Source organism: Phaenicophaeus curvirostris, chromosome 3 (genome assembly GCF_032191515.1).
Source record: "Phaenicophaeus curvirostris isolate KB17595 chromosome 3, BPBGC_Pcur_1.0, whole genome shotgun sequence".
Classification (NCBI taxonomy): Eukaryota; Metazoa; Chordata; class Aves; order Cuculiformes; family Cuculidae; genus Phaenicophaeus; species Phaenicophaeus curvirostris.
In genome coordinates, this window is record NC_091394.1 from 46583194 (window position 1) to 46606714 (window position 23521).

Sequence of the window (23521 nt, forward strand, 5' to 3'; positions counted from 1 at the left end):
CTATTCTCTGATTCTATGATTCTAAAATATGGGGGTTGGAGTGGGCTGGGGAAAGAAAACCTCAATTAAAAGTGCCAGGACTCAGAGCAGGAAAAAGTTTTTTTCAACAAATCAGAAAAACTAAGCAAGGGTTGCTTCTTGTGAGGTGCTCAGCATGTTGGCCACCATCCAGTAAAGTACTTAACATTAAGTGTGCTCTGGAGAGTGTTGTAGGGTACTCAGCAGGATCAAGCTCTAAATGGACACCAGACATAAACCATTGTATTAGCTTTGCCATATTAATCTGTCTCTCTTATTTTGCTCTTTTTTGCTTTTCATTTTCTGTAAAACAAATCATATATGCACTGGCAAGGGAAGGCGATATACCAAAATTTCCCCTTATCAACTTTTCACAAACATGATAATGAAGCAAGAGCTGGGAAAACTGCTGCTTGTTCTTAACACCGATCTGGCTTAATCAGTGGTGTTAGGACAAGGACAATCAGGAGTTTGGAGCTGCTGAAGGATAAAAAAGCTGACTCTGTCTTCTGATGAGCTCTTCAAATGTGTGTGGTGTGTGTGCTGCTGTGTTTGAGAGCATCAGTGCCTTCATCAGGTGTTATTCCAATGCATTGGGGTATTTTTTGGTGGGATGGATGGAGGAAGGAAGGATGACTAGGCAGGGATGATGGAAGATAGCTCTTTGCCTGTTCAAAAGCTAGCTGCCATCTGAACTCAAGCGAGATTGCTGCCATGTAGTGCTCAGCACTCACAGATCCACTGAGGTCACCTGCCAGAAGGCAGTGGGAAGAAAATAAAACCCTAATTGCCGCTTTGTTTTTTTTTAAACAAGCTCCTGGCTTTTCACTCCTTCCTTTCCAGCAGTTACAACTATCTCCAGAATTTCCTCAGACCTGTAACTTGTGCAGATGCCAACTTTTACATGGATGTTTTTGAACCTGAGCACTACCTGACTGGAAGCTGTCTTAGCTGTAGGCACTTTACTGCAGGAAAGGCACAGAGAGCAGCCAAGGCTGGATGTGTGTTTCTACCTCTGTGCTGCTGCCTCTGCTGACTCTCAAGACAGAGCAGTCTGGGCTCAAATCCGAACCTTGGAGCCTGAATTATGACAAGCTGGCTGACTGCCTGATGGATCATGGGTATTTCTCTCCTGTACAGACTGCAGCCATCACTTGTGCTGGAAGTGTGTATGCATGTGGGCTACAGAGTGAGGAAATTTCTGTGATCAATTTAGTATTTGGGCAATGGGAAAAGGAGCTGGCAGAAGCACCGGGCCTTTGCTTTCATGAGTACATTAATCTTCTCCTGGACTTGGAGAGAAATCTTAAATGAATTTAGCATATGTTCTCAAAGAGCTTCCTTTCTCAAAGTTATTTGTGCTGTGGATCTTGCAGTGATAAATGATAAAGCCAGTGAAATGACTAATATAAATCAAACATTGTTCAATAATCATTTTAGTAAGGATGCCTGATACTGTGTTGTTATTTAAGAAAGTGATGGCTGACTGCCAAAGCCCATATCTTTTGAGATACCAGAATAAAAAAATGTTTTTTTCCTACCTCAGAAGGTGGTGGTAGGAACAGGAGAAAAAATTAATGCCACTTTTTTTTTCATATCTTTGTATCACTCAAGAAAATTTCTTTCTTAGGTGTAGTTATGGAGTTCTTTTATTCCAATGGAAAGTTTCACATTCATCTGTTTTTAAGAACTTAGACAAATAATGTTGGCTACTCCTGGAAATGTTCCTGGGCAGCAACTGAGCTACATTAACTATCAGCTGAAAGTTTAGTCCATGGCAAATGTGGCAAAATTCAAAGTTATTCTGCCATGAAAGAGGTATAAGTCTAGTTAAGTTACTTTTTATTTGTCCCTAGACAGTTACAAAAGTGAACACTGTTAAGTGGTGGCTTCCTAAGCCATTGCAATGTGCTTCTGTGTCTGAACCCTAATAGACTAGGAGGGAATGAAAGCAGTTTGGAGATAGCTGACTACCAGACAGCACCTGTGGGCTTGGTTGGAATTTGATGATAACTTTTGATCAAATAAGGAACCAATTGAAAATAAGCCACTTTCTATTTCTGAACTGCCTATTCCTCTAATGTTTCCTCTAGAAAATGCTCACATAGATGTAGCTGTCACAGCTGCAGGAGGTACAAGAACTTGTGGGTAGGTATTTTGGGTTTTTTCCTATATTTTCAGTCCATACACTGGTGATAGGCAGAACTACTTTTCTGAAAACTGACAGGAAAAGTTTTCTAGACCCACTATAACACTTTGAGGTAATGATCTGGGCTGGGAGATGGGTCGGTGGAGCCCAGAGAACCCCCTAGTAAATACCACAGTCAGGCTTAGAAGTTGCCTGAGTCTGTCCTTCATGAGAAATTGGACAATACAATTAATTTCTCCAGGTGTCCACCTGTGACAAAAGTAGAATTTGACACAATATGAAACAGAATATGAATAAATAATGTGTGAATTAGGCCCAGCAAACACTACAGAAAACACAAGGCAAGTACCACTAAGAGTAAGTTTATGATAAAATTGTGTCTTATGAAAATTAAACAACTTCAGCAGCTCAAAGGAGCCACAGAGTTGTTCTTGTTGTTTATGTTGTCATTGGGGTTAAAAGTAGATCATCCATCAAAAGGTATTCCAAGTGTTTAGAAACAGAGCAAATCAGAAAACTTTCTATGGTACAGACACTAGAAGTGTACAAGTTAAGAATTTCCACTCAAGATATTATCTGATTGGTTTCATCATACAAAATAAACTAACTTTATTTTTGTTAGGCAAACATTGGATTGTATGTGAGGTCACAGCTAATCAAGAAGCTACTCTCTTATCATAATTTCCAGGGAAGCAGGACTTTCCTATTTACATATTGTATAGGATAATAGTCAAGATAATATATACTGTAGTATAAGGAATTTGACCTTAGACATTTCAAGGTCTAAACAACTAACTGAAATATACTGATGTCACTATGCATTTCAACAAGGAAAACATAAGAAAACAAGTTCCATATACCAGATTCGATAGAATTTTTTTTTTGAAGGGTAAAGTCTGTATATTTCTTTGATGCAAACCTTGAAATGTCTAAGGTCAAATTCTTTATACTACAGTACCATTCCACTAAAGAATTTTGCATGATCTTTCATCCGCTTTCATCATGGTTTTGGTTTAACCTTCACTTCACTACTAGTTAATAGAGTATATCTACTCTGCAAGATCTATTCCAATACTGTCAAATGTGTATAATTTTCAAAGACCAACTAGCCAAGTTTTATTTGATGACAGGACAGAGGCAACCTTCTGCTGCCCCAAGCCCCCTCATCTGTATGAAAGGAGAGTTGTCATAAAAGAAGATTTTAGATGTTTTCTTTTTTATGTACTTCCTTTTTCCTTAACTAATTGACACTTTATCCTTAAATTCTGAGTTTTCTCTTGAATGCTTTTAGATTCTCTTAATGACTAGAAGATTCCTTGGTTAGGTTTCTGATTTGTTATTGTACTGTTTTATTTTATCTTTACATAAGCTGCACATTCTGAAAATATGGATAGGATGGCGTAAGACTCCACCAATCTCCTTATCTTAGGCACACAAAAAATATATTTCTATTCATTTACATTGATGTCTATGATCAGAATCAGTTCAATAATTCACCTCTAGAAGGTAATTTATCACCTGCAAAGACCAAAATACCTTTCCATTCTCAAACTATATATGACTTATTGCAAAACCACAAAACAACAACTCATCAAAAGTCAAAAATAATATCAAAAGCACAGACACTACCACAGGCAGAGGAAAAAATCCCACAGCTTGATACTTACAGAATTTCTTAAAATCTAGCAACTTCTTTCTAGCTGCCAGCCAGAGGAAAGCTGTGCATGAGGTAGAGATGCAAACAGTGTATACCTTTTTACCTGTACACACGGCTATTTGAAGTCTGCTAAAGAGCAAACTTCTGAGCAATTACATAATGACAAAATAACATGAAGGAAAAACACATACATGATTTTGCATCAGCTCTTTCGCTTTCTGCACAGCAATTCCCATGAAGATCGCAATGTAGAATATTTTTTTGCTGTTAGTACTGCTCAATTCGGTTTTTATAGCTGCTTGGAGATCTGCATCATTGTGTTTGATTTCAGTTAATCAAGCATACAAATGAACAGGAATGCAGACACACAGAACTCTAAAAAACACAGAAGGAAGTTTTTTCAAACAAAATCCCTTTATTAGGCAGTGGTTCCAGTGATGCAATCGGAATAGGAAGGGAAGTCTGTGTTGCTTCATTGTTTTGTTTGGATTTTGGGGTCCAGTGCTAACTTGTGATAATATTTCCATTCGTAAGTATATTTCTCTGAAGGCAATCCAAAAAAGTGACTATGATGAATCTAATAGGAAGAATATTCCATTGAACTTGCTAAATTTTTCCATCATGACTGACCATTACAGAATTGCCTAACTCAATTATCTTTCCTGTGTATTCAGTAGCTTTTGGGTAAGTTAATTGTTTTTTATCAAAGTCCAATAAATGCACAAAATGGATTCAATAGAAATGTAATTATAAATAAATTCAATTACTAACTCACCCCTGTGAGATGTTTAACAGTTTTTAACTAAGAGAATGGAGTGAATAGCATAAATGACCAAAAAGCAGTACTGCAATGCATATCGAGGATATAGAGTTGGTTGGAGGGAATACCTAGATTCTTTAGAGACAAGCCCAAGCCTACTGCTGCCAAGAGGATTTTTGGATCTCACCTTAAATGTTGTGAGATGTTGATTACATTTGTAATCCAAAGATCCAATCTATAACCTCCACAGTTCAGCAGTTAAAACAAACATGTCCTCTCTACAGACACGACTTATCTGATCAGCCCACCACACTGTGTAATTCTAAACAGGATTTTCCAAGTGGCACGTACAGAGCACTGTGTCATCTCTCTGGCTTTAGAAAGCATGCTTTAAATGTGAGAAAGACCAATAGTGCTAGAAATATTAGCTTAAGCAAACAGGATTTTTCCTTAGTCGATCAAACACAGCAGCAGTTCTGCAAAGTGAACAAATTCTTTTCATCAAATGTAAAATCGATATTGAAATTTAGGAAGTTTCCTTCTCTTCTGTAAGAATATGTCACTTCTCTCACCATACATAAGTATGTGTTGTTCATTGTTTATCCCTGAGAGCTACTCATTGCTTTCAAGTGATCTTCAGAAGATGCGAAATATGGCCTGCTATAACCACACTGTAGGGCATTACTCATTTTATAGATTGTCATGAATGATGGAAAAGTGGTAGTATTTTTTTAACTAAATGAAGATCACAAAAAAGCACAGAAAAATATATACTGAGCTTATTATCTTCAGCTATACCAGTTGCTAAAGTATACTGATGTCAGTGAACATTTTAGTACCCTGTGGAGATAGCAAAAGCCATAAATATGTGTTTTCTGTGAAGATATCACAAAACCTCTCTCCACTATCTATTATTTTTCTGGCTGCTTCTGGTACATGTTGCAAACCATTTTACTTATATTTTAAAAGTGAATACAATACTAAGTTTAAATTTTTTTGAAGTCTGCAAAGATTGCCCAGAAAATATTATTGCTACTGCTATGTCCAGTGAATTAATGGGATGTGGATGTCTGCAGCTATAGGGTAGCCTCACAGATGCATATCATTTCAGTGTTTGGTCCATTGTTGCATAGTCTGAGGTCCCCTTTAGCTTGGATGAAATTTAAAATCTGTCCCAGTGATGGAAACTCATCACCAATAGCCTCAAAGGAGGTAACTTAATCTAGCTATCCACTCCACTGATATAATTAGGAATGTACTTTGTCAGCCTTTGAGGGTTTAACTACAGCTGGCTGGGTTCAAGGCAGTCTCAGAAACCAATCTGTTCTTAGTAACACCATCTTCTTCACAGAATTACAGACATACTTTCAGCAGATATACCCAGCTAACTGTTGAATGATGTTTTTCCACCCACTTATACAGTGGCCAATGTCTTTTTCAGCATAACTGAAGACCTGGATCAATGCCATGAAATGATTCAGAAACCAAAGGCTGAACTAAGAGCTCTAGAATAAAGGTTATGAACCTCATTTACAGCGTCTGAATGTGTCTCAATTCAGCCTCTAAACATCATCATATTCCTCATCAGCTGATGAAATTTAATTAGAAAAGAGATTCTAATGGATAGTCAGATGCTGACCGGTCTATCTATTGTTTAAGAAATAAAAGATATTTTAGGCTTTATTCTCCATGAAAATCAGAACTCTGCTCTTCACACAGATTAGCTAAATTAGGAAAAGAATGGTCTAACCTAACAAAAATGTAAATTCTTCTTTAAATTTATTCGTCAGAGCTACATCTGGCTCCCTGATGTACCCTTAACTCTTCTGCTGGAGTCTGCAGGGATTGAGATGATGAATACTTTCATAGAATTGTCAATATGCTTTTTTAGCTGAATATCAAACCACTTCTTTTTCATGTATTTTACTCTGGTAGGAATCTGATCTGCATTAATGAATGACATATTCTGTTATGGTTCAAATAAGTTGGATAAAGTTTCCTCTCTAGCCTACAAAATATTTGAGAAAAATGCAGTATAGCTTTCTACTTATTTACTTTAAGCATCTAGACCTGAAAATACCCAACCTAACCTATTAATCAGCAGAGTGGCCTGTTAGAAGAAAAGATGCACTTTTTTTTCTTATCATCAGTTCTGAAGCATTAGTCTAAACACTTCAAATTCCAGCCTTCAATGTTCCACCTACAAGCACGTTAGTGGGCAGGGCACAGACAGAAGCCCTGTAGCTACAGTGGTATATGGTAGTGCAGCTGCTTATTGGTTTGGGCAACATATTGTGCTGAGATTGCTGTACAGCTCCTGACCACAGGCAAAAGGAGGTCAGATTTGCTTGTGGCCAGCCCATAAAGACATCCTGAATTCCTGTGCTGTAATTGTTATGTGGCAAAAATGAAATTTACTGATTCCATGGATTTATTCCCTTGCCGTTAAACCTTATAGTGTCATATTGAACTTTTTTATTTCTTCACTAGTGTATCTGGGTTTTTTTTTTGCCTGTAAGGATACAGGTGTCACAACTAGGCCTTACATTTGCATAGTACCCAGATTTCAATGTCCTGCAAGCAAAAAAAATCTCTGTCTGGAAAGCAAAAAGAACGGACTGTGAATTAAGTAAGAAAACAATGCACCTCCTTCTTGCTTCCCTAAGTCTCTGTGTAGGTAGGAGAAGGTTAAGTGTGAAAGGTACAACTTATTGTATCTTTTAGAATTCTTGGTAGCACTGACAGTGTTAATTATAGACCTCCTAATAACCCACATGCATATCATAGCCCATGCTTGAGTCTGGAAAGAGAAAATAGACCTTCAGAGACATCCCATGACAATAAACTCCCCATACAAATAGATAACTACTGACAACTACAGTGACACATTCTTGCATGGTAGATAACTTAATTAACTGTGTTCAGTGTAGACTGAGGCAGGCTGGTTTGGTTTGCAGGGTCTTACTGCATTGCTGTGTGTGGCACAGTTAACTTCATGCCCATCCTAGCTAAGTCTTATAAAAAAAATTCAGTAGTTAAAAAAAGCCATAAGAGCTGGAATCCAGTAAGGATGAAATGCATCTTGACCACACTAAACCAGCTGCAGAGTCAATGTCCCTCCCAAAAATCTGCGGTGTGCTTCCTAAGTACAGAACATGGAGGTCCTGTATGTTGAAGGAGGCTTTTCAAAAGCTGACATGGTAGGTTCCTTTGTTTGTTTATTTTTAATTGCCACTTTTTGTTAGAGGCAACAGATGTCTTGAAGAAGTACGCTTGAAGAAGATTCCTATTAATTTTTGACTTGGGGGATAAGTCGTTCTAGTGTTCGTCATATATACTGTGCATTGCCAATGATACATTGGTAGCCTTAAGCTTCATGCTCCATCTATGGACTTATATGTATTGTACATGTGTGTTAATAAGAAAAGATCAGTATTTCCAGAAATCTCACATTTCCAGTAATGCTATCCTCAAGTTCCCGTGATTTAATTGCTTTTGCTAATTGAAAGAAAGAAGGAGGGAAGCAAGCAGGCAAGGCAGCTTTGAGGGTTGCAGCAGATCACTGGGGATTATGGGGAAACTCATCCTCTGAGTGGAAGATGCAAGAAGGTCCTTACACAAGGTGGAAGCAATTGTTTCAACTGGAGACTAAAGACTGTTGTATATTTAAAAGACCCTTCTCCTGTGCTTGGCCAGCTGTTTCTGTTTCCTTTTGTCCACCCTCTCTCCAAAATTGAGCACCTTCTATGTGAAATCCTGCTTCAGCTTGAGAACAAAGGCTTCCCTTGTCTCTGTTCATCAGGATAAGCTTGCTGTTTCCTTTCCTTCCCTTGCACACGCATGATCTGGGCACCATCTGGCTCAGAAACGGCCAAGGACAGCCAAGCCGGCAAAACATCTTTGAGAATGTGCTAGGCTCCTCTGTTCCATATTTCACCTGCAACTACAGCAAATATTTTATTTTCATCTCTGATATACCCAGATGAATATTTAGAACGTGAGTTTTCAGAATATTTTAATAACTGAAGGGCGTATCGCAAAAGGAAGACAGGCCTAGTCACCATTATGCTTTAATTATCTAAGCCCTAATACTGATGTCTTATTCTGCAGTAATCCTCTTAAATACAAAGTCAGCCTGAGCTGAAACAAGAAATAGCATAATCAATCGTGACTTGTAAGCAAAGTTATTGACAAAAAAATGTATGCTTTGATGGCTTGATTCCATTTCCACTGAATTAAGAGGTAAAACCTCAATTACTCCACCTTAGTATCCATTAACTCAGTCCACCTGTAAAAACAAAGCTTATATCCCCCTTGATGTTCCACTACAGGCTTTATTACTAACCTCTTATTAGGCTAGAATAAAGACAGAGCTTTTCATGTCAGACTGAATTCTACAACTATCCAGTTCTTGCTGTCATACTAATGTCAACCTTAACAAAGATCTGATATTCTCACTTTGAGATTCCTGCTTGACCACTAGGTATGATCATCACTGGGCCAGAAAATAAGCCTAGAAGGTGTTTTATTCCAAGCTTTGACTAGGCAGAGAAAGAAACTGATAAGGAGGAGGCTGTCCATCACCATACTTCAAGATTGCATAGACTAATCCAGAGTCTGAGTGACTGCAGACTCTCTAATGTCTGCAGGGGCATAGGTAGCGAGGAACTTACTAATCAGTGAGTCAAATTCAGAACTTGTATATTTTTGTTATTCCCTGCCCAAATCTGTGCATTGGGAAGCTAGTATTTTTCTGATTCACTGTAGTAAAATATGAGGACTTACAGCTTTAGAGCTTCTTCCAGCATTAGCAGCAAACTGTGAGAGTGACCTGATGTCTGTCCTGAGGTTTCACCCAGCAATGTTCAAAACACAGCTCCCCAGCTTGCCTCTTGCTTTTCTTGTCTTTCGGCTGGTAAATTATGTCAACCCAGCTGGACTTCTACGTCTAATACAGGTTTTAATATATACTCCTCTCTGTCTCTCTGCACTGGTAGGGTTCTTCTACCCTCTGCAAAAAGGCTTTAATGATTATTATCTTGCTCATTTTATGCTTAGAGCAACTTCTACAGAAAGAAATGTCATTTAAGTCTTGTACAGTCCTCAGGTAGTAATTCAATAATGGCAACACTTAGTCACAGAGATTTCTGTCTCTCTTTTGTTCAGCTCTGTCTAAACACTCAGCATAGGTACATCCTAAACTGGATGATTTCTCACATTTGGAAATCCCACAGGCTTACTGTAGCCAAGTATTACACATAGCATCCTAAATAAGAAAACATAAGTCTTCAAACAAACAAGCTGATAATGGCTCCCTGCTCCAGTGTTTGCTTCTCTCTCCTCAGACTAGAAGCTCTGGCAGTGTCTGGAAAGTTAACAGGTACAGGTCACAGGACAAATGAATGACAGAGACAAGACATCCCTCACAAAGCATGTCTTTCCCTTGCATTAATTACAAGGGATGCCAACTCAAGCAGTTCTACTGACCTTTGCTAAAACAGTCCTTCAGGATAACAGAGGCTCCTTTTCAAATAACTTTTTAAACCATTTCAACTTCTGACTAAAAAATTAACACTTAAATGCCATTCCAAAATCTCTTGCCACACGTGTCAGGTGGGACTCAAGGGACAACTGTAAATGGCCCCATCACACAAAGTCCCCTGGAAGACATTTCTTTCCTCACTTCAGCTCCTTTTATTTGCACACAGAGGAGGATCATGTACCTGTGAAGATGGTCCTTCTCTAGTCCTTTGCTCCCTTCTTCCTCCCACCATCTTCATAGTCCCTGTTACACACAGTAGGGCTTTGAAGGCAATGACGGGGCTGTTTCCACTGAGAGATAAAGAAGGAAGCAGGCAAAGGGGCCAAAATCCTATATAGGGTGCCTGGCTTCAGTGACCAGCTTGGGATGTGACTCTGGATGCTCTTGTCCCTAATTCCTGTGCTCTCTTAATGCATCCATCATGGTGGCACCTGATGGGTGCACAGAGCATGGTCCCACCCCAACTGGTGGAAATGCTGCCTGGCCAGCTGGAGCAAAACACTACAGTGGGCCAAGTGGCTGCTAGTACTGTGGTTAGCCAAAGTCTAGGATGTTAACTTGTTTGTTTGTTGTGGATACTCTGCACTATTTCAGGATGCGATTCTATATTTGTACAGTGCTAACTAGATGCTTTTCAGATATGGTCCTAGACAGGAGTTTTACTAATATTCCACAGTCTTGCAATCCCCAGCACTGCACATTTTCTGCACTTTTACACTGAATTATTTTAATCTCCTGTGCAAAAATTACACTTTACAGTTTTTGATACCTGGATGATTATGCTAGTCCTATCAGTCTGTCAGATGCAATCTAAAGGTGTCTGTGCAGAGTGCACAGGGCTCTCAGGTCCTATGGGTTTTTTTGTAGGCAGCACCATCATGTAATCAGATAAATGACTTAGTTAAAAACGAATGGGGCAGCTGGCTAAATGCTGAACCAAACAAACTGATCAAAGGGACAGTGCCAGATGTTTTCCATCAGCTCTACATATGGAGGTACCAGGGAGAGCAGCAGGAGCACCAAACTAAAAAGAAACCAGAGAAGCCAACTCTAGTTTCAACCATAACATGAGGAACTGGCTATAAATACTACATTCCTCAGAGAGGCTCCCAAAGGACATTCTGTAGGTATTTCTAAAACCTACAGGAAAAACGTGTCTACTATTGTCTGACTTTGTTATACGCATCCTCCTAGTAAATGTTTTATAAAGAATTATCATTCTTAGCATCTATAAAAATATAACTTCACAAATTGTAATTTAGAAAGATATCAGAAATTATAAAAATACTTTTTTCCACAAAACATATTTTTTGTCCACCTTGTGCCAGTGCAATCTTTTCCTAGAATAATTGTTTTGTGGGGTTTTCATTTACCACTTTTAGTACATTTGAAAATTTTAATTTAGTAGGTTTTGAGTCCTAGTTACTGCGAGAAGCCCAAGTCATTTCAAGTTTTACTGTGGAAAAGGAGCCAGCTTTTTATTTTTGTCTTCTGGGGAAGTTTATGGTAGAGTGAGATAAACATCCAAAATACTTAAGGTTGTTTATCCTGCGTCACTTAGAAGACATTCTTGACATCACTTGTATACAATTGAGCAGGGGAGGTGCTCAGTCAGCACTGACAGAAATTAAACCTCTGATCACTCAGCCTCAGGACACACAGACCTTACTTCACCATGATAAAATTTGCTTCTACTGGGATAAAACCAATACAAATTTGGGGCCATAAGGAATCCTTTTCCAGTTTTATTTCAGTCATGAAGGACACTCCATCTCACTATAGCATACCTATCTTGCAAGTAGGGATGAATACTGCAAAAGGATCTGGTGCTATGCTTTGTCCACTGTAATGACTTTACTATTTGGCCCAAATCTGCAAGGCTTAGACTTGGAGAGCAGGGATGCTGAAAGATATGAGCAGGTAATTCAAGGCAACATAGAATTTTCAGAATTTTTTCTTCTTCTTTTTTTAACTCTATAGTTCGATGATGCCTGCCTGAAAGTCACCTAGCAGTAGAAGGAGAGAAAGATAGATGCTGAACATGAGGATATTGGAAAGGCATTTTCCTGAAACAACTGGAAGTGCAAGACTTGCCCTTGCCTAGGGTAGAAGTTAGGAAGGGGTCTTGGCTGCATTGTTCAGTGGTACAGAAATGCACTTTGTCCTTTACTTGTGTAGCATGCTCCTAGATTTAGTAGTATATATGCTGCTTTTTGCCTGAGTATTGATTATAAAGATGTTTATTCCATGTATGAAAAGCTTTATGTGCCCTTTAAAATCTCCTCTAAACCCATTCTGCAGGAACAAAACCTGTGAACGTGCTTTTTTCTTCCCTCTGATTCTTATCTCATGCACATGTAAGCATAAGCCATCACTGCAGTGGAAATATCTGTGATTTGCAGTGAAGGATGAGTTCTTTGCTGGTAGATATACCACTAACAAATGGGCTGAGGATCTCACTAACTCTCATACTTGAACCAAAGAAAGCTTAAGCATGACTCACTTAGGAATGCTTTGTACTCCCCTAATTGCATAATTACCTTAGAAAGCTAACTGGCCATTTGGCATAGAGGTCATGCCTGTTTCCTCTGAGCTCAAGAAGTTCCTAGCTTCTCCTAACAGGGTAAAAAGGAGATGTGAGGAAGACTTGTGGCTGTGGTCCTGCTTTTTCCAGTATATAATCCTGGAGCAGTATTTGTGTAGAACTAGAAAGTCCTTCATTCTCTGAAGCGAGAATGGAAAAGTTGACCGTTACTTAACATAAATCTGCACTGTCACCTTTGCACCAAGGCAGTATCTGTATTGAAAGGGACAATGTGACATTCTAGGGCTTTTGCTACTGGTACTAATAAATGGGATTTTAAAAAGGTGAGAGTAATGCCACAAGAACAGGAACCTTCCCCGCTACACTCATATGTCATAGAGTTAGCCTAAATGTCAACCCAAGAAAACTGAGATCCCCTCAACACTTTGTTCTCAAAAGCAATATGTAAAAAATCCATATGAATAATACAAATGCTAACACCAGTTGCAATCATGCAAAGCGGATGACAAGTGAAGTGAAAGGACCTGACTGTCCCATGAGAAAACTGGAAAAGGAACTTGCTAGTTGCATTAATAGAATTAAAGGAAGATTTGGCTGGAGAATTCTGGACCTCTAGCAAAATCAACAGTGCAGTTGTCAGGGCTCACCCCATCTGTGGAACTAGTAAAATAAGTCTACCAGATAGAACAAAAGGAGAAAGATAAAAATGCATTATAGAGATATCTCAGGAGGAAATATTTAAGTATAGCTATCTCTAGTCCCCCGATGCTCTCTTGTTCTGAAGAATAGCTGGAATTTGTGATTCCTTCTCTTAACCTTTTTACTAATGTTAACCAACAGTAAACTTGGAAGCTAGATATCTCCTTTGCAGATTGGCATCATTATGTAGTCAAACGTTCATCCTGCTCTTCCATTCATTACACCTATAAATTTATCATCCTTCATTGCACACTGATGCATCTTTCACTTAATGCTCCTAAAGCACATCTTCTCCTGTCTCCCTTGGAACCCACGCTCTAATACCCCTTAACATAAAATGGGGTATATACACTCTCCTCCCACTAGGCTTATCAATGAAAGTGCTTGCAGCTGCTATACTTTAGGCTGATGTTAATGCAGCCAGAGTGTGTTTTAGACATGTGCACAGGATGTCTGCCTGATTGCCCCTTCAAGAGTTGTAGATGGATGTGAATCCAAGCGGTCGGATGCATCTAAGTTACTTTAATAGCCTAAACTTTGGTGTCCATGAGCTTCTCAGTGGTGTACACAGATTGGCAAGAGTGTTTAAGACTACTTATTTGTTTAAAGGTTCATGACAGCTTCTAAAATCTTTCTTTTTTATCAGCAACTTTTTAAATAGTGGGAAGCTGAGCAGTTTAGTGCTGACTGAGGCTGCATTATGTTCCCTTTTCTGTGAGAAGTATCTGTTTAGAATGTTCACAAAGTGGAAGTGTTTGCAAGAGAAACCATAGCTGGGAGACACTCGTATCCAAGCCTGTACTTCTGATATGAAGGGAGCATCCTTCCAAAGTAAGAGAAAAGTTCTGGGCAAATAAAGAAAATGAAGTATCTTCATTGCTGAGCTGAGAAAGAACTGGCCAACAGTTTATCAAATTGGGGCCTAATAGGCGAGATTGATTCTGTTCTCACAGATAAGTATCTGAATTATGTACTTTATTACAGCTACATCTAAATAAACCAAACCAAATTCAGAGGAAAGTCAGGTTCTGGGTCCCAGCTGCTTTTGTTATCAAACAAAAAGTAGACAACACCTCTGTTTGCTGCCCATTTTCTCAAATTGCTCTCCTGGAGAGTCCAGGAATTAGCATGGTGTAGTGTAGTGTCTGGCCTAGGGATGAAGGAACACCAGATAGTCTATTGTAAAGCTTCTTGCACTAGGATTGTGGCAGAGGAAACTATACTCAAAATGCAGTCCAGGAAAGAGTTCTTAGAAGGTGAAGTAGGGATTAAGCCAGAGCCTATTTTACCATTTGCTAAAACGCTCAGTGCATTTGCCTTCATGGATTCTGCATTCCAGAGGACTGCATGCTGGGTTAATAAAATCCCTCTCCTGAACAGGCTTTGGAAAGTCACACAGTCACTGGCTGCCCATATGGCAGAATTTGGCTATTGCTATTAGACAGCTGCAGAAGGTTGACGACAAGAAAGGGGAGACAGCACCAAAATCTTATAGTTCTTTTCTTTTCTTTTCTTTTCTTTTCTTTTCTTTTCTTTTCTTTTCTTTTCTTTTCTTTTCTTTTCTTTTCTTTTCTTTTCTTTTCTTTTCTTTTCTTTTCTTTTCTTTTCTTTTCTTTTCTTTTCTTTTCTTTTCTTTTCTTTTCCCCTTCCCCTTCCCCTTCCCTTCCCTTCCCTTCCCTTCCCTTCCCTTCCCTTCCCTTCCCTTCCCTTCCCTTCCCTTCCCTTTTTTATTTTTCCAGGCACTGCAATTTGCACTTCTGTTTTTCTTAGGTGATACGTATGTGATTTAAACCCTCAGACACCCTGAGCTGAAGTTTCAAGAGCATTTTAAAGCAATTAGCACACTTACAAGAAAAATAGCAAAACACCATGTTTCCGTTACTCACAAACTCAAAGATTCAGTTCAGCATTCTTTCTTGGGGAAGAAATTACATGCTCCCCAGTAACCCAATGCCAAACCACTGCTCTCTGATTTTAGTAGCAAATGGCATTCACACTACATTTAAAAACCCAGACTATGTTTCTTTTCTTAACATGAAATTGTGTATTTTGGTGCTGTTCTCAAACAACAGTTTAACAGAACAAAGGAGTTATCTTTATGACACAGCCAGGGAAATGCACAAAGAACAGGAAGATGCAGCTAACCTAAATAATGGCATCGAAAACAAAATAGCCATTGGGCTAAAAATAAACAATATGAAGTAAATATCATTATTTTTATTAAGAGAAGACAAAGACTTAATTCCTGGGGATAAAGACATCTACTGCTTCCGCAGACTTTAGTTCCCATTTTTTCAGTCAACCCACAGAATAACATGTCCTACTTTCTTCAACTGTTTACAGTATGAACTTTCATACCACTTCGGGAGAAAACTGCAAACCTCGGACACGTATGTTTAGGAGAAAGGTCAGATTTTTTCTAAAACAATAAAATTGCCCAAACTGCTATTTTAGATAATACATGCATTCTCACAGAGCAGGGAAATAAACATACACACGACTGCATTAATTAAAACAATACTTAGTTTCCTGCAACCCAAAGGAATTTTCTTATTTAGACTAAGTCTTTAATGATGCAGTCTCCATCGTGTTTATGTCAGTGTGCAAAGTAGCAACTGCAATTTCACAAAAAGGCAGGAGCTGGTCCTGACGTGGTGGGTGAATGGGTAAGGAATTAAATAATCCCCTAAACCAAAGCCAGAAACAACTTTTTGAGTGCCAGACTCTCTCCAGAGTCTCCCCAGCCTTCTCACTTTCCATAATGTAGTCCTAAACGACTTGAGCAGAAGCCTGATTCACGTGTTTTTTTTCCTGGGGATTGTCTTGTTGAGTATCTTGGACAGGAAACTGGCCCGAACTGTTGATTTACAGGATTTAAAATAAGCACTCGCATTTTCCCCTCCCAATCCTGACCAGCAACACTGAGCTGAATCACTTCCCCGGTGCAGGGCGAGAAACAAGCAAGAGCAAAGTGCTCGGGCTGAGATACAGTCAGCAAAACGCAGAACCAACCCCAGGCAAAACATCAGGGCGCAGAACCGGTCCCCATCCATCAAACCTTACCTGCCAGCGGGTGAATGGCTGGAGGGGATGTCCCGCACAAAGCTCTGCTCCATGCCGGCGATCCTGGCCGGGCTGTGGGGATGGTAAGCTGTCAAGACAACGCTGCCCGAGTCCTTCATCTCCATGGTCAGAGGCACATTTCAGCCCCGCTGCCGATGACAAAGGCAAAGCAGGGATGCTGACAGCCCGACAGGAGGGTGAGTGGTCCTGTCACGAGCAGGAGTGCATGGCCTGGCACCGCAGCAGCTTCTTGCCACCCTTTGCTGTCAGGAGAGCTCCGTAACTGTGTAACACGGCTCCTCTCCCTGTCAGGAAAGCTAAATTAGCATACATTCAAAAACACCGCCCACAAAACAACCCACGGGGAAGTTACTACGTTCCTAGGAAACTAGAAACCTGAGATAATCCTGCATGGCACTGAGTGACCGCCAGGAAAACTTCTTGCCTTTTTTTTTTTCTTTTCTTTTGAGAGCCAATTTCTCAATACTCCTCTTGCGCCTGAAATAGACTTGACAGTTAAATTATTTGCCAGTTAAGCGGTGAGATGAATGGAGAGCTGTACTCAAACAGAAAATGTGGTTTGCTGGAGCAGGGAGAGACAATTAAGCTGCTTATGTGAGAAATTCAGAAAACAAGCGGGCTCTGCTCTGTTTAAATTATCAAGGAGCAGGAACCTTGATTTCCTGCATGATGGATCATTTCTGTGGCAGGGAACTACGCTTTCTCTGTCCTGAAAAGAGATTAAGTTTTTTTTTCCCCTGATACAGCTGTGTACATAATTAGAAGGTCACATCTTTACAATAACGTGTGGTCATCTGGAGTAATCCCATAAGTAAATACACCCCAACATGCTTGATATTTTTTTTTTATGTTTGTGCTAGATCTTTCTTTGATAATTAAATGTTTTCGCTCAAAAGGAAGCCGGTAAGTAAAATTATTAGGGTCCAATTCTGAAGTAACACTCAGAGAACACTCTGCAGATAAAATGAGAAAACTTGTAGGCTCCTTTATTTTATTCTTCTACTTCATCAGTGTTTCGAGTATTTTTGAAAAGAAACATTTCTGACAAATGCCTATTTCTGAAAACTATTGTCTTGCCTAGAGGAGCGTTTTACTGTACAAGTCACAGCTCTTTGAGCACCTTGTGAGCACATGGGTGAGACGCCAGCCTCTGTGCACTTTTGTCACGGCTGCTGGCAGTGTCCCCATTACAAGCACTGTGCAAAATGCCTGTCAGTCTAGTTTTCCACATCCCACTTGAATGAAGAAGAGCAACGAAGCTGGTGAAAGGGCTGGAGAACAGGCCTTATGAGGAGCGGCTGAGAGAGCTGGGGTTGTTTAGCCTGGAGAAGAGGAGGCTGAGGGGTGACCTCATTGCTCTCTACAACTACCTGAAAGGACATTGTAGAGAGGAGGGTGCTGGCCTCTTCTCCCAAGTGACAGGGGACAGGACAAGAGGGAATGGCCTCAAGCTCCGCCAGGGGAGGTTTAGGCTAGACGTTAGGAAAAAATTCTTTACAGAAAGGGTCATTGGGCACTGGAACAGGCTGCCCAGGGAGGTGGTTGATTCACCTTCCCTGGAGGTGTTTAAGGCACGGGTGGACGAGGTGCTGAGGGATATGGTTTAGTGTTTGGTAGGAACGGTTGGACTCGGTGATCCGGTGGGTCTCTTCCAACCTGGTTATTCTGTGATTCTGTGAAGATGCTCTCCCTAGCACTGCTAAAGGGCTGCCAAAATTACACCGTCAGTCTTTCCAGCTGGTAAAATAGCTTAGGTTTCAAAGGGCACAAAAATGATTTATCTCATGTCCACCTTCTCCCTGAGCTCTTTATCCAGCCTGGAGGGGCAGGACTGTTTCAGTCAAGTATGTTGCTGCAACTCATGTAGGCAGTGCCCAAGTTAATTTTAAATTAGTTAGTGCAGGACACTGATAACAGTACACTTGGCGGAACTTCTTGCCAGACTCACCCAGGAAGCATAAATATTTGAATGTGCAGAGCCTCAAGGTTTGCTCTTGCTTCGCTGTTAACATGTCCTGGATTAAATATTTTAAAGCCAGATTACCCAGGATAAAATCACAGTTGCTTCCATGGCAGGGTGGAAGCCTTCTGAGAGCCACCATGCAGCCATGGACCTATATTAGAAATTAAGGAGAAGGCTCTAAGATAACTGGAAACATTGCCTACTGCACACGGTGTCAGGACAAGCCCATATTGTTACCAGCATGGACTGGGGTGAATGCAATAACCACTGAAGATATCATTATGCTTTGTGATTACTGCTTAGTGATTACTGCTTAGTGGTGGTAAATGAAGTTAACTCCAGCTGGAGGCCAGTTACAAGTGGTGTCCCCAGGGCTCAGTGCTGGGTCCAGCCCTGTTCAATGTCTTTATCAACGACCTGGATGAAGGCATTGAGTGCACCATTAGCAAGTTTGCAGATGACACTAAGCTGGGTGGAGGGTAGGGAGGCTCTGCAAAGGGATCTGAACAGGCTGGGCAGAGTTGGACTGCTGGGCAGAGTCCAATGGCATGAGGTTTAACAAGGCCAAATGCCGGGTCCTGCACTTGGGGCACAACAACCCTATGCAGTGCTACAGACTAGGAGAAGTCTGTCTAGAAAGCTGCCTAGAGGAGAGGGACCTGGGGGTGTTGGTTGACAGCGACTGAACATGAGCCAGCAGTGTGCCCAGGTGGCCAATAAGGCCAATGGCATCTTGGCTTGTACCAGAAACGGCGTGACCCGCAGGTCCAGGGAGGTTATTCTCCCTCTGTACTCGGCACTGGTGAGACCACTCCTTGAGTACTGTGTTCAGTTCTGGGCTCCTCACCACAAGAAGGATGTTGAGGCTCTGGAGCGGGTCCAGAGAAGAGCAACGAAGCTGGTGAAGGGGCTGGAGAATAAGTCTTATGAGGAGTGGCTGAGAGAACTGGAGTTGTTTAGCCTGGAGAAGAGGAGGCTGAGGGGAGACCTCATTGCTCTCTACAACTACCTGAAAGGAGGTTGTGGAGAGGAGGGTGCTGGCCTCTTCTCCCAAGCAACAGGGGACAGGACAAGAGGGAATGCCCTGAAGCTCCACCAGGGGAAGTTTAGGCTTGACATCAGGAAAAAAATTTTCACAGAAAGTGTCATTGGGCACTGGAACAGGCTGCCCAGGGAGGTGGTTGATTCACCTTCCCTGGAGGTGTTTAAAGGTTGGGTGAATGAGGTGCTGAGGGACATGGTTTAGTGTTTGATAGGAATGGTTGGACTCGATGATCCTGTGGGTCTTTTCCAACCTAGTGATTCTGTGATTCTGTGATACTGGGGTATTCAGGAGAGGGTCTCAAACATTAGTATAGATACCATCATGGATCTCATATCCCAACTCCATGGAGCATTGATTGCCAGGTTGATGCCTGGCTGCCTGATAACCAAGGATGCTGCTTCCAGCATAGTGTTTTTCCCTTCCTACCCCACGATTACAATTCCTTCCTGGACCAGAAAGTGGGTACCCCATTTCTCTAATGGGTTAGGGACAAAACTATAAATGCGAATTTATAGTTGGCACAAGTACAAATAGATACTTTGAAAATAAACCAGCTAAAATACATACATGAAACTGAGCACTAAACATTTATAAAATAATTGATAAAATATCTGCTAACACCATTTAATGGCATTATTTACAATTTACTTCAAGAAAAACACCTGAAGAAACACGTACAGTGTATGACACTGAACATCATCAGAATTGGAGTAGGTGTGCTTTAGGAGATGAAGGTGCAGACAAAAGTGTTGGCTGCAACTCCAGCAAAATCTTCTTTCTTCCCTTTCTAGCATTATAGTGCTAGGCTTTCTCCAGTACCAACAGGCAACAAAATGATTATTACAAGCTTTCAGCTATGTGTGGGTGAAGTCCACAGTAGATATAACCTATACTTGTATTATTATTTTTACTTTCTCTCTGCTCATAATAAATAAACCCTAACAACAATGTGACCAAGCAAAAAATACACTTACCATCTCAATAGTAAAATGCATATGAAGAAAAGAGGCCCACACTTATTAAATGGGATTTTCTTCCTAAGAAAAATAAACATGGAAGATTTCATTTGAAGATTTATAAACTGCTGGCGCATAAACTGCAGGCTTGTATGGAAATGGCAGACTGGTTGGCACAAGTACAAATAGATATTTTGGAAATTAACCAGCCAAAATGCATATATCAAACTGAGAACTAAAAATGTTTATATGTGTAGTAACTCTTAGGGTCAGACATCTGCATATTATTGAAAACTAGAAATGACGCTAAATCAACAAGAGATAGACATCAGACATTAAACAAAGTTTTAATGGGACTAGTGGTACATCTGTAAGAAAAGTGTACAAGGCAACATGATCCAGATTCTACCTTCAGTTCTATCTGTGTCATTCCACTAGCTAAAGGTGAATTTATTCTCCTGGCTTTTAAAGAAACCAGTAGGAAAGTAGGATAACATTTTAATACAATATGCATGGACTACTCAGAACTGTGACATCTCTCATTATTTTTCCAGGTAGCTGATAGCTCTATAGACCTTTCAAATACTCAGAAAACGCTGGTTTGGTCAGAAATAATATTGTGAGGAAGTTTGGGTTTTTTGTTTCAACAAGGGAAGAGTCTGTGGAGAATCTGTGGCCAGTGAACCTGTGAGCAGCTCCCTCAGATTTGGTGGGCAGGACCTTGTGCTTTCAAATTTTACAGTTACTTGTGTCAAGCTTTGCACTTTCACAACTTTGGCAAAATAATTATTTATATATGGATCAGTGGACCCAGACTTTGAGAACTAAGAGTTGAAAAACCTGTACAAACCTATTGCTTCAGAAACGTAAGTTAGTGACTACATAGTTGTATGATAAAGCCTTCAGCTCTTCTGTTGAAAAATATTTGCAACAACCATATACAAGAAGTATAAACACTCAGAAAATCACTAGTTAAATCTTACTGAGATGAAGAAGAAATTTCCATTGTTGTTAATAATATCACAGATCACAGAATGGTCAAGATTGGAAAGAACCTCTGGAAATCATCCACTCCAACCTCCCTGCTTAATCAGGTTCACCTAAAGCAGTTTGCACAGGAATGTGTCCAGGTGGGTTTTGAATAGCTCTACAGAGGGAAGGTCTACAGCCTCCCTGAGCAGCCCATTACAGGGCTCTGTCAGCCTCACAGTAAAGAATTTTTAATTTATCTTAAGGTGGAACTTCCTGTGTTCCTGTTTGTGCCCACTGCCCCTGTTCTGTCCCCAGGCAACACTGACAAGAGTCTGACCCTATCCTCTTGACACCTGTCTTTTAGGTATTTCTAAGCATTGATAAGATCCCCTCTTAGTCTATTAATCAGCCATTATTGTGATAATAACATGATGTGCAACCTATGTGTATCTAATTTAATATCTATTGCTTAGAAAGGAGCTAGTAATGTTTTCATGTAGATTTTAAATAGCCTTTTCTGGTTAAGTCCTAGGGAGGCTTCCACCGAGAGGAATGGGATTTGTCAGCTAGAGGCTCTTGTACTGAGTTGGTGAGGACATTCACAGATATATCATAAGAGTAGACCCACAGAGCTCTGAAAAGTGCAAAATTCCCATTCGAAATAAAAGTAACACAAAAATCTCTGATTCTTGAATTTAATTGCTTGCTTCCAGCCTAAGTAAATCAGGACAGGGCTGGAAAGAATTCACAAAACTTTAAAGTTAACTTTGGACCCATTTAATGTAAACTTGGGCTAGACTAAGTTTAAAAGGAAGCTATGTAAAACACAGCATTTTTTACTGATTAAGTTAATGAAAAATAGCCTGGAGAAATAAACAAGAAATGTCATCCTAGCACTGCACTATGCCTAAAATTCCTCATTTTTCTTTTTCAGGCAGTAGCATGCAATAAACTTTATTGCTATCTGTGTGAAAGAAACCAAAGCCAGAATCACTGTATTTCTCAATTTTTTTTTTAAAAAGGGCATATCTTACTTGCCTCTAATTCATCATTTGGATGGAGAGATACTTGAGGGGTTACGGCAGAAAGACTCTCCACATCAAAGAGTAGGTGGGGGCAGAAAGCACCTAGACACTGAAAACAAGGTGTGCCACAAAGTCACATGAAAGTGAAGGACAGTGGCGTGTGAGTCTTCTGCTACTCAGTACTAGTTCATCACATGAAAAAAGCTCTGAGAAGGGGCTGACACTTGTGTCAGGAAAATTTTTGCTGTGACTTGAGGTATATTTGCTTAGAAAGAATTTTATGCATCATGATGGATAGCTTCTAATCCTTGATTTAGCCTCTGTGCTTTCTATTCCTATGATGCTGTAAGGGTTACAGTCCTTTTTTTACACTATAAAGGTGAGGTGCTTGTGTGACTTTGTGTGGGCAGTTGGGAATGTGAATGGATGGGGGAGATTGATAGGTAGCATCAAAACACATCCACTGCTTTTAGAACACTGAAGAATTCATAAGCCAAAATTTAAACACAATTAAAGGAAAATCATGGTTATTCTGCTTTCTCCATCTTTTCAAACTGAGAATAAAACCAACATTGCAAATAATGTTGCTTGTCCATTACAGAAAGGTTAAGTAACAAGATTATTTAGGTGAAGACAATAGAAATTGGGTATTGCAGCAATTAGTGGTGTTTCAAAGGTTTTTAATTAGAGTATGAAATAAAACATTCATTTTTGTTAAATATATCCTCACATATTTCAGTCTCAGACCCAACTTAAATATACATTTGGTGAACTTTAACATGGTCTTTTTTTATGGCATGATTTAGTGTGGATTCTTTTATCTTAAAAAAGGCACAAAAGCATAGAGAAAAATTCCTTAGGAAACTTTGTATAGCTTTTTGCGTAGTAATGACCCTCGTTAATTTTCTAGGAGTTCAAAAGTTGGTTCTCCTTAACCCATATTAGACTACTTGTATATTATTCCCGTGTTAGTTAGGTACAGAAAAGGAAACTTCCGTAATCTGTCTGCCACAATAGGGCTTTCTGGAATTTTACTTTAAAAAAGCTCATATCCTTTCATTCATCCATTAGGTTCATGCTCCTTTATGGCATGTTGATCTAACCAC

General features: G+C 40.0%; 1 protein-coding gene across 2 annotated transcripts in view; it reads right to left on the reverse strand.

Moving 5' to 3' along the window:
- Nucleotides 1-16864, reverse strand: part of ARHGAP28 (Rho GTPase activating protein 28) — a 76904-nt gene extending 60040 nt beyond the window's left edge. Inside the window, exons 1-2 of one of the 2 annotated variants that reach the window (XM_069853883.1) lie at nt 16830-16864; nt 16434-16738 (exon numbers count right to left, since the gene is read on the reverse strand). In XM_069853883.1, the coding sequence (XP_069709984.1) occupies nt 16434-16558 (125 nt within the window). In that variant the 5' untranslated portion in view covers nt 16559-16738; nt 16830-16864. The remainder of the gene's footprint in view (nt 1-16433; nt 16739-16829) is intronic. The other variant, XM_069853884.1, reaches the window with a different exon arrangement.
- Nucleotides 16865-23521: the final 6657 nt, after the last annotated feature.